At 41.8% G+C, this 12,182-nt stretch overlaps 1 protein-coding gene across 5 annotated transcripts in view; it reads right to left on the reverse strand.

Annotated features, from left to right (window-relative positions):
• LOC136692366 (zinc finger protein 385C-like) overlaps positions 1–12,182 on the reverse strand; it is a 104,921-nt gene that overhangs the window by 22,442 nt on the left and 70,297 nt on the right. For all 5 annotated transcript variants that reach the window (XR_010801937.1, XR_010801936.1, XM_066665703.1 and 2 more), the window contains one exon: positions 2,124–2,266. Coding sequence is in view for 3 of the 5 variants with exons in the window: in XM_066665703.1 (XP_066521800.1) it covers positions 2,124–2,266 (143 nt within the window). In the remaining 2 variants the exon portion in view is untranslated. The remainder of the gene's footprint in view (positions 1–2,123; positions 2,267–12,182) is intronic.

A 12,182-nucleotide genomic window follows, 5' to 3' on the forward strand; every position in this document is an offset into this window, starting at 1 on the left:
ATAGTAAATAACTAATTAATCTTATGGTGGCCTGGACTAGTCGAGACCACTTTGGAACCCACTGGTCTGGGCAGGTGTGGCGAGTTTAAGAAAGAATAGAGACATTGACAGTTTCTAAAGCCACAGCAGGGCTGGATCCAGTCTGGAGAACAGCGATTGTGGTTCCGTGTTTGTTTTTTCTTAAAACTGTGATATAAAATGAAAACAGAAGGGCGAGTGTTCCTCAGGTGACAGAGAATGTCAATGTAGGACGTGACCGGACTGTAAGCAAGAACAGTAGACCTACTGGATATTGCAGTAGGCTGCAGTGCATAAACTCCTCATTACGAAGAGAAGAGCGCTAGTCTAAAAAAAGGGATAAGAACAACTGATGTATTCAGAGCCACAGACTAAAACAAATAACAATTGCAAACCTAGGGCTGGACAATAATTCAATAGTGACAAATATCGCAATATATTTCTTAATATCGTATTGACCGATATTAAGAAATATACCATGATATAAATTTTGGCCAGCTTTACGCAAACCAGAAACACAGAGACATAAATCAAGAGAAGACTACTAGAAACAAAGATACAGAAAGCAAAAGACACATGGAAATCTACGGATACTAGAATCAAAAGACCAAGGCTAAGTAAACTATGAAGAGAAAACCAGAGACATAGACACTAACAACCAAGGACCTAAAACGGTAGACAGGAGACAACATATAGAAACACTAAAACACCCCAGAAAGTCACATGACACATAATGAAGGGGGCTTGGCTACATGAACACAAGCACTGTGTCCAAAACTGTTTCGCCAATGGTTCCGCCATTTTGTAGCAGATTTCGAGAACATAGTGGATGATTTTCAGTGCACTCAAACAATCCCACAATGCACTGCAAAACGTAGTGTACAACCCATGCACAGTAGTAGAAAATGGATTGCCACAATCCACTGCATTGTTTAAAAATAAAATAGTTCACAGTTCTCCTGAATCCAGCTCACTATAATAGTGCACTTTATAGGGAAACAGTGCCTAGAGAGACTTTTTGAACACAGTGAAAAACAAGAGAATCACATGACACACAAAGAGGGCGTGGCTAAGTCAAGCATGTGTGAAAAGTGAACAAAACGAGGAAGCACTTTAAAAACAAGATGGAGGTGAACAGGACAAAGAAACCTGACACTGTGTGGGATGCACATGTTGTCGTCCTGAAAGAGACCACCGCTGTCAGGACAGAAACGTTAAATCAGAGGATAAAACTGATTCTTCTAAATGTGGACAACTGCATGTTTCATGTGCACTAAGGAAACAGCCAAGGCCTGAATGGCTGACCAATACAGTCAGGGACTCTAGGAGGTGTTATTGTGTTAGAGGCCATTTCAGTGGCAGGGTGTGTGTCCACATGTCCCACAAGTAGGACGTGTCACAAGAAAAAAAACTTCAAAAATCACGCCATCTCAACCCAGTTGAACTCCAATGGGAGACAGAAGAAACATCCATTCATTTAAGAGTTGAATCCAATCCATAAAACACTAAAAAACTCTACCCCATCTCTTCTCCCAGCAGTCTATTTTCCTCTACAAACACTCGGACATGTACATATTTCCAGCAGGTGATTTACATATCCGCATTTAAGCTACAGCATAGTTTTTATTCCAAACACGCTGCACTTCTTCCAGTCCTTTAATCCACACCAGGCTAATGGCTTATCACTTCCACTTTACCTCGAGACTCTCTCTGCTCTCCCCCTGCTGAGATAATAAATCACATCTTTAATCTGCAGCTCAGATTGGAGTGTCCAACTACATTTAGCTCAAGCGCCGTTGTCCAGGCAAAAGGTATACGGATCTGCGCATTAGGACAAGGAGAGTACTGATCTCGTATCAGGTGACGCCTGCTGAATACTAAGGGATGGAATAGCTGGACAGGTTAAGGAGCTGAATGTAGATCAGTAGGTTCACTCAGTTGAGAGTTCTCCACTCGCCAGCCTTTGTCTGCTGTCATCAAAGGCAGTGAATATAAGGGTCACCGGAACAAATAAAAAAAAAAATAAGGGGCCTGTGATGAAATTGTGATTAGAGGGAGGCATATAAATGTGTGTGAGGCTGATATATAAAGACACATTTACTGACCGTGTTGAAGTTGGGGAAGAGGCTGAGGGGAGACGAGCCATTGACCCTCAGAGGGAGAATGTGCTTCAGGTCCAACTGAGGCTGCAGCGGCCGGCCAGGGAGCGGCAGCGAGGTCAGTAAAGGACTGCCCTGGATAGGACTCCCTGTATGGACAGGACACATGAAATACAGCTTAATGATAATCACTGACAATCTGTACATTCATAATCATAATTCACAAAAAGGAAAATTCTAGACAACACTAGTAAGGAGAAGAAAAGGTAATCAAAAAACACTTTTTTATACAATTCTGAGGTTGTTTCCTCACCATTTATTGCTCACCAGTCTGTTTGTGTTCAAAACCGTGTCTAGGCTTTCTCTTTCTGCTCGTGGTATTTTAGACAACAGAGAGAACTCCAGACGTTGAAAAGTACGAACCGAGATGAAGATACTGTGCTATTCCTGCTCCATAGGTGGGTAATATTGACTTATTATTGCTGTTTTGGATTATTTAAGGTGGAAATATCTCCAAATTCAGGAGATGGCAAATTGCATGAAAGTAAACTCAGACTGAATAAGCTACAAAACTAAATAACTCGAATTAGAAATGAGTTTCTGTGGTAATTCAAACTTAAACTTCAGACAGGTACAAACAACAATTGTTTTTCCCCCCTCAAACACACCGTTCCACCTTAAAAGACGCAGAGCTTCTGAACGTAAACACACCAGAGAGCTCTGCATTTCCCCACAACCGTAGACATGCAGACAATGTTAATTAATAGTAAAAAAAAAATGAAGCACAATCTACTGAGCTTCTCGCAGTACTCTTTGACTCACTCTTAGTTTTTTCTTACTCTTTCTCCCTAAATCTTGCTTTTGATGTTTCTTTTCATGAGATTAAGCGACTCTTGATCTTTACTGAGGTGAAAATGTCTTCCAGGACATCAGGCACATTAGCAGGTAATCAGGATTAATTAAACGTACTGTCGCTCACACTTTACTTCTTACTCTCCCCCATATCCCTCTCCTATTATTTTTGTGTCCTGTACTTTTTCTTTCTTTTCACTTTCTATTCACCTTTGTCCTGATCACCTTCTCTCTCTCTCTGTCCTCTCTCTTGGTCTGTATCTCTCTCTCTCTCTCTCTCTCACCCATCTGTCATCTCCGAGTTCTGCATCAGTGCTTATATTTGCTTTGCTTGGGCTGCACAATATTAGTGCTGCACACTGTAGCCCCCAGGCAACAAATTACCATTTCTGCCCCCATACTACACCAAGATGATTTTTTATTTCACAAATTCCTGCACATGACTGCGCTTGATGACAGGAAGTGCAGAAGTGGGTGTGATTACGATGTGGGATGGAGCAGTGAAAGGAAAAGACTTAAATATATTTTACAAAGCTTGGTACAGAAAAATTCACATGAAAAAGAGGTCACACCCCTGGTTAAGCGAAGCTGATTTTTCCTGAAGTGAAATATATGAACACATCCTCCACAGAGAACACACTTCTGCACATTAAATGACAGCACATATGTAGATAAGTAGAACTGTAAGTAGAAAATTTTTAGGAAGTACCATACTCTTCTTTGTCCCCAAACACAGACACATTCAGTAGGACAACATTAATCATTCATTCATTATCTGTAAGCGCTTATCCACTTCAGGGTCGAGGTGGGTCCAGAGCCTACCTGGAATCATTGGGCGCAAGGCAGGAATACACCCTGGAGGGGGCGCCAGTCCTTCACAGGGCAACACACACACTCACACATTCACACTTTTGAGTCGCCAATCCACTTGCAACGTGTGTTTTTGGACTGTGGGAGGAAACCGGAGCACCCGGAGGAAACTCACGCGGACACGGGGAGAACACACCAACTCCTCACAGACAATCACCCGGAGCGGGAATCGAACCCACAACCTCCAGGTCCCTGGATATCCATGTAGATCATAAATAAATCTTCACAACAAAACCCACAGGGCGGCACGGTGGCGCAGCAGGTAGTGTCGCAGTCACACAGCTCCAGGGGCCTGGAGGTTGTTCGATTCGATTCGGGTTCGATTCCCGCTCCGGGTGACTGTCTGTGAGGAGTTGGTGTGTTCTCCCCGTGTCCGCGTGGGTTTCCTCCTCCCACAGTCCAAAAACACACGTTGCAGGTGGATTGGCGACTTGAAAGTGTCCGTAGGTGTGAGTGAATGTGTGTGTGTGTGTGTGTGTGTTGCCCTGTGAAGGACTGGCGTCCCCTCCAGGGTGTATTCCCGCCTTGCGCCCAATGATTCCAGGTAGGCTCTGGACCCCCCGCGACCCTAAATTGGATAAGCGGTTACAGATAATGGATGGATGGATGGAACAAAACCCACTGAACAGTAACTACCTCCACCACAGTGAATGGTAATATCCAATAGCTAGAGAGAAATTCTAATTCCTGATATTTCATCCATATTGTGTTCCACCCACCCCACTTATCTCCTCACCTCTCTGATTACCACCCACCCCCCCCCCTCTCACTCTCTCTCAGCATGAACGAGACATTGCCCTCTTTCTCTGATTGGCATGCTGATTGTTAATTAGTGATTATGCATATTAGTTCTTTATATGAAATGCAAAACGTGATGCAGTGCAATTAAACTGAAACTAACAGCACTTCTGCTGTTTCTCTGAAAATGACTTCGGAGTCCAATAATTACGACCGTAGTACCATCAAAACTTGGACAGAGGGCTTGTTTGTGAACTCAGTGAAATGTTATTAGACAGACACCAGTTCTCACAGCTTCAGTTAAAGCCTATACTCATCCAGGTCACAACATCAAAATTGACAGGTAGCTACTTACTTTTATTACTGTTATAAAACTCTAATACATTTGATGGGGTTCAATAGATATATTTTGTAAGAAATAAAGAGAGAGAAAAAATGGTTTATAAGATACTATATCAATAAAATAAATTATTTTTTAAAACAGGGCATCACGGTGGTGCAGAAGGTAGTGTCGCAGTTACACAGCTCCAGGGACCTGGAGGTTGTGGGTTCGAGTCCTGCTCCGGGTGACTGTCTGTGAGGAGTGTGGTGTGTTCTCCCTGTGTCTGCGTGGGTTTCCTCCGGGTGACTGTCTGTGAGGAGTGTGGTGTGTTCTCTCTGTGTCTGCGTGGGTTTCCTCCAGGTGACTGTCTGTGAGGAGTGTGGTGTGTTTTCTCTGTGTCTGCATGGGTTTCCTCCGGGTGACTGTCTGTGAGGAGTGTGGTGTGTTCTCTCTGTGTCTGCGTGGGTTTCCTCCGGGTGACTGTCTGTGAGGAGTGTGGTGTGTTCTCTCTGTGTCTGCGTGGGTTTCCTCCAGGTGACTGTCTGTGTGGAGTGTGGTGTGTTTTCTCTGTGTCGGCGTGGATTTCCTCCGGGTGATTGTCTGTGAGGAGTGTGGTGTGCTCTCTCTGTGTCTGTGTGGGTTTCCTCTGGGTGACTGTCTCTGGGGAGTGTGGTGTGTTCTCCCTGTGTCTGCGTGGGTTTCCTCTGGGTGCTCCGGTTTCCTCCCACAGTCCAAAAACACATGTTAGTAGGTGGATTGGTGACTCAAGTGTCTGTAAGTGTGTGTCATCCTGTGAAGGACTGGCGCCCCCTCCAGGGTGTGTTCCTGCCTTGCGCCCAGTGATTCTGAGTAGACTCTGGACCCACTCCGGATCCCTGAACTGGATACACGGTTACAGACAACCAATGAATAAGTGAATAATATTAATAGTATATGATAAAAAAAGGAAAGACACAGAAGTGGAGTTGAATGCATTTTCAATTTATTACAGTCATTTACTTCTTAATTTGTCATTCTATTTAATCATCAGTCCTATGCTGTTAAAACTGAAGTTAAACTAAAGTTCCTCATGTTGTTCAGTATTTAAGTAATTTTCTTTTTTTTTTTATATTTTGATTTTTAAGTTGTTTTGGGGAAAAAAAATTAGGTTTAGTGCAGTAACAACACTTTTACCGTACAAATGGGTTTAGCCTTTTCTACCCACCTCTGCATTGAGGAAGAGGGTTTACCAATAAATAAATTATGAAGTCATAAACCGTTTGCTCTTTTTAGGACGTCTGAAAGCTTCTCACGAGAAAAGGCAGGATTTTACAGGTCTGAAATCTGAAAGAGCACTAAAAAAATCTGCAACACAATCTCAATATAAACGCCCATCTTTAATGACAGTACTTTTCAATGAGGCTCATGCAAAATTGCTGTGTATATAAATTTTAGCAAACACTCTGTGTTAAAATCTATATGGGAGTTCATTATGAGCTTATGTGCTGCTGGTAACGTTTTTTTTCCCATTTACTTCCATCTTAGTGTTGATGTTGTTGCATATTTAGAGCCAGCATGCTGAGTACTGAATGTAGTGATGATTTAATGGGTACAGACAAAAAGCACAGCACTACTGTGTGCTCTCTGAGTGACACAGTTTTACTTCCAACACTTCAGATTTTCTCCACTGGACTCCTGTGCATCTCCCAGATCTTTCGACCTCCCCAAACTTGTATCCTACTAGGGTACCTTTGGAGTTCTGGTTCAACTCAGTGTTTCTTCCTCATGCAGTTTAGTCATTTTACATCCACTATCATAGATAAACCTATTTAAAAATGGCTAATGAAGAGGCTAATCAAGAAGGACCCACGTGGTTATTCCCTGATTGAAATTAAGAGCTGATTTGCATATTATGCTCTAAAAAGCAATCAGTTTTTGAAGTGACTGACCAGAAACGCTTTTGACAGCCAAGTGTAAATGCATGTGGTTAAATCTAGTGTCACGGAACAAACAGGTGTAAATGGGGTCTTCGTTTCTCTACATTTCTACAAAGCTGTTTCCATCACATCCACTTAGGACAAATGCCACATGTAAGAAGACAAAGTCCTCATCATTCTCCAGTGCTGTCTGGTTAGCTTTGGTCATAGCCATAGTCTCCTCTGAGGTCAAGTCTGTTATTTATCCAACACCAAACACAAACGATTCCCCTCCAGAATCAAATGATTAATGCATATTTCCTGTATTTAATACTGATTCATATACACCTTGTGTGCTAATAAGCTTGTGCAATGCCAGTGCTGTCTCCTAAAATGATTAACCTACCGTCTTGACCATATATCAACCCATAAGTATGCTCAGCTATTGTTTTCATTTAGCTGTTCACATATCATTTATGTAGCTACTTAATGATTCTTTAACACAGAACATGGCACAGTTCACAGTGACATTAAGGGAAAAATGCAGATAAGACCAAATGTATCAGCTTTGGAATTCCAGGTTTTAGTTGCAGGGTGTGTGTGAGTGATGTGATTCTTAAAAAAATGCCACAAAACATTTATGCCACAAAAACAGGCCTGGTCAAATAGCCGACCTCTGTCCAAACCTAGACAGAGAGGCAGCTCTATCTGAATCCTGCTATTGATTTGTATTAAATGTGCAAATAAGTTTTAATGTGTATTTTTTTGTGTGTGAAATATAACTGTAATTCAAAATACAAACATTCTCCCGCCCTGACGTCATATTATTGTGTAGCATTAACAATGACAATTTTCTTTTTTTTTTCATTCATTGTCTGTAACCCTTATCCAGTTCAGGGGCGTGGTGGGTCTGGAGCCTAACCGGAATCACTGGGTACAAAGCAGGAATACACCCTGGAGGGGGCACTAGTCTTTCGCACGGGGACACACACTCACACAATCACTCACACATTCACACACACCTACAGACACTTTTGAGTGTCCACCTACCAACGTGTGTTTTTGGACCGTGGGAGGGAAACAGAGCACCTGGAAGAAACCCACGCAGACACAGGGAGAACACACCAAACTCATCACAGACAGTCACCCGGAGGAAACCCACGCAGACACAGAGAGAACACACCAAACTCATCACAGACAGTCACCTGGAGGAAACCCACGCAGACACAGAAAGAACACACCAAATTCATCACAGACAGTCACCCGGAGGAAACCCACGCAGACACAGGGAGAACAGACCAAACTCATCACAGACAGTCACCCGGAGGAAACCCACGCAGACACAGGGAGAACACACCAAACTCATCACAGACAGTCACCCGGAGGAAACCCACGCAGACACAGGGAGAACAGACCAAACTCATCACAGACAGTCACCCGGAGGAAACCCACGCAGACACAGGGAGAACACACCAAACTCATCACAGACAGTCACCCGGAGGAAACCCACGCAGACACAGAGAGAACACACCAAACTCATCACAGACAGTCACCTGGAGGAAACCCACGCAGACACAGAAAGAACACACCAAACTCATCACAGACAGTCACCCGGAGGAAACCCACGCAGAGACAAGGAGAACACGCCACACTCCTCACGTGATGTGACGGGACGTGAGAGTGAGAACAGCGCAACTTGTTTCAAAATAAAGAAAGCTGATGCAGAAAACTTGTTCATACATCTTTTTATGTTCATTCTTCACAAAGCCACTCCTAAAGTAAGAAGAAATATCTAATGTCTAGCAGCATTGTCAAGCAACACTGAGACAGCACATATCTTAAGATTTGAATCTCACTGAATTTTAACTACACACCCCTGCCATAAAAAATAATACTATTAATAAACCCTTAGACTGAAAGATGAAAGAAAATGAGCCTGAAAGGACTTTAATGGAAAACAGAGCAGACTCTAATCTGATCCACAAACTGCTGGAACCAGTCAGATAAAGATCGCTGTTTATTATTCTAGGTCAGTTAGCTACGTTTATTATATCTAGATCTCACTGAAGATCATGTCACTGAAACTGTCCTACAAGGTAATCTCAACATCTCCTCAAGTGCAACTAAGATGTTAACTCTGAAAAACAAAACAAAACAAAAAAAAAACGATGTGCTAAGTTCCAAAATGGCCGCTCTGTTCGTTATGGAAGTGAAACTCACTTTCTCTGTCCCCCCTCCCCCTTCTCCCGGCTCTCTCCATCCGTGGTGATAGAGTGATGTAGGGAGAGTGGACTCCTGAAATGGGTCGTTCCACTTAATCCGTTTACCATGCTCGAGTTCTGGAGAGACAGCCACTTTCAGCCATTTCTCTCTCCATCCTTCCCTCCACCTTCCTCCCATCTCCAACCATTATTCTCTATATCCCTCCATCAATTCTTAATATTTTAATCTTCATGTCTCTCGCTCTGTGTACGTCTGCTTCTTATTTCTCTTGTTTCCTTCTCAAGCATTTCTTTCTCCTTTTTTCTTTTACTTTTCTCTCTGTCAATCTCTCTCTCTCTCAATCTTTCTGAGTGCCTCCTAATGTCTCTGTGTAATATGTAACATGTTAATGTTCCTGCTTTCAAGTGCAACATGAATTAACAACTTTATTGTTATTAACACAGTTTGCTGCAGCTTAGACCAAGAGATGTGTGCTGGAATATATATTAATAATATGTCATAAAGTATGATGCTTGTACAAACGTAGATGTACACGGCTAGAAAAAAACTGTCTCTGTGGTGGTACTAGGGCTAGGCAGTTCATCAAAAACTAATTGAAATCAACATAATCTTGTCTATCGATTGATTATACTGATTATTTTTCTTCTGTTATGTCCCCACTGTGTGTTCATGTACTGTCCCTTTAAAACCACACTACCACGCTGTAGTCATGTGATTCTGCCCCTATCTGCCACATGGAAGTAACCTAAATTCTGAGGCCAACCGAGCAACTCAAGCAGCTCATGCTAAAGACAAACTCTGTGGTTTGGACGTGTCATGTTTTGACTATAATTAAGACAGCCCTGAACAAATGAAGTCAAATTTAAAAGCTGAGAAAAAAAAACAGTTTTAGCCAAAGCACAATCACACACCAAATATAAACAGTGCTCAAAAAACAAGAGAGCAACAAGCTCCCGGCAACATTAGAAAAATATCCCAGCTTTAACACTGGAGCATATTTACAGCACAAGCCTCGTCACTGAACTATGAGTCAAAAACACAAAAACAAAATAATCATTCATTAATCGTATTTGTGGTAAAATGTACAATTAATCGTGATATTGATTTGTGCTCATATCACCCAGCACTAGGTGGTACTCTCAATGGTACTTATTCAGTACCTTTCATTAGGGAACATAATTGTACCTTATTGTATTTTAATCATAGATCTTAAATAGTGTTGATTTCATATGCTCCATTTAAACTCCATTTCACACAAATATTCACCTCTCCTTCTGGAGAAGAGAATGTAATGAACAGGACTTCAACACCACTGTTGTACATTAAATGGTACATTTACACTGTTGGTAACTTTAGTGACAATAATGTACCTCAACCGTACCTTTTTTTCTGAGAGTGGAGAGCAGAGGTTCTCAGCCTTATCTACTTTATGTCCCACCTTTAATAACTAGTAAGAATAACAGGCCATGACAAGACAAATTTCTCAACTGCTGACATGAGACATGTGACAAAAGTTCATATTTAAAAAAAAACAACGGGACTGTCCCATGAACAAGGGAACATCTGGTTCATCTACTCCTATGGTTTTGGGGCTTTTATTTCATATTCATAAAATCTGTGAGCAATTTGGGACTGTAAATGTAGTTATACAACAATAAACTAAGCACAGCTTTGTTTCAGGTCCATTTTCAAATATTGATGATGACATTATGTGAATAAGTGTAGATCATTAAAGAGAGAATTGTGATGTTCCACTGCAAAATCAAATCAAATGCACAGCCTTGTCCCAAACAATAGAATATCATATGATATACGGGTTCACCCTTGTGAAGGTGACATGCTTTTGTTCTTTCTGGCGATAGCTATGATTTCTTGAGGTTAATTCCTCGACTGGTTAAATGCTAGAGGAGACACAGACAGCTGCCACTGATCTGAACCACTTCTGATTCTTATTATGATCGGTTTCAACTGAAAAGGGATTAACACACACACACACAAACACACACGCACACACACACACAAACACACATACTGGACGTGGAATTAAAAAAAACGATAGCTTAATCTCTCTATTATCAAAGGATTAAGCTTCTGGATGAGTCATAAGCTTGAAGAAGACTGTTCTAAGGGTGAAAAAATGAGGGCAAACATCCTATTCAACTAAACCAACTGAGAGAGAGAGAGAGAGAGAGAGAGAGAGAGAATACAACAGAGAGAGAGAGAAAGGAGAGAGAGAGAGAGAGAGAGAGAGAGAGAGAGAATACAGCAGAGAGAGAGAGACAGAGAGAGAATACAGCAGAGAGAGAGAGAGAGAGAGAGAGAGAGAGAGAGAGAGAGAATACAGAGAGAGAGAGTGAAAAGGCAGGGAGACACACAGAGTAGAAAGACACTGGGTGAGACACTGATAGACACAAGGACAGAACCAGAGAAAGGACAGTGAAAATAATAATGAAAGCCCATTTTCGGATTATCCCCCTCAGCTTTATTCTCTCTGTTTATGGTCTGTTTTTTTTTTTTTTCTAACACAAGCACTTTCAGCTGCTCCTCCAGACAATGCCTGCCCATGTTAACACTGTAGAAAAGCACACTTACAGGACCTTTTCAAATCAAAGCTCAATCCTTCCAGGATCTGTCTGTGTTTGTGATGGATAGGAACAAATATGCTTGAGTTTACAGTGGAGGGACATAGTTTGGGGTCAAAATACCACAAGGATCCAACCCCACAGCAGGGTTCTCCCCCTTTCTAAACAGCCCCGTTCAGAAAGGCCAGTTTTAGGCCTGTTCACCCCCCCACCACAGCCTAAAGCAGGTTAGGCTTTCTCAGCTGTGCACGTCAATGGTTTGGTCTTTGCAGTGTCCCTCGATGACATTTTTTTTTTACTTAAAATAAGATTCATTTACACTTTTTCAAATCAGTCATAACTGAACACACTGAGTACCTGCCAAGGGTTTAGAATTAGATCAAAATTACATAAATAAACTCAGCCTAACAAACATAATCATTAATGTTTTAGTCCTAAACCCAAAAGGAATAAATAAACAAACAAACAAACAAAAAAATACTTTTTTCTGCTGTTAATCGACTGTTTTCCTATAATAGTAACATCTCAATGTTGTTGTATCTGTGTTTAGGAGACATTTCTGAGGCGATTATCAAGCTCCACT

The sequence above is a fragment of the Hoplias malabaricus genome, chromosome 3, assembly GCF_029633855.1.
Source record: "Hoplias malabaricus isolate fHopMal1 chromosome 3, fHopMal1.hap1, whole genome shotgun sequence".
Taxonomy (NCBI): domain Eukaryota; kingdom Metazoa; phylum Chordata; class Actinopteri; order Characiformes; family Erythrinidae; genus Hoplias; species Hoplias malabaricus.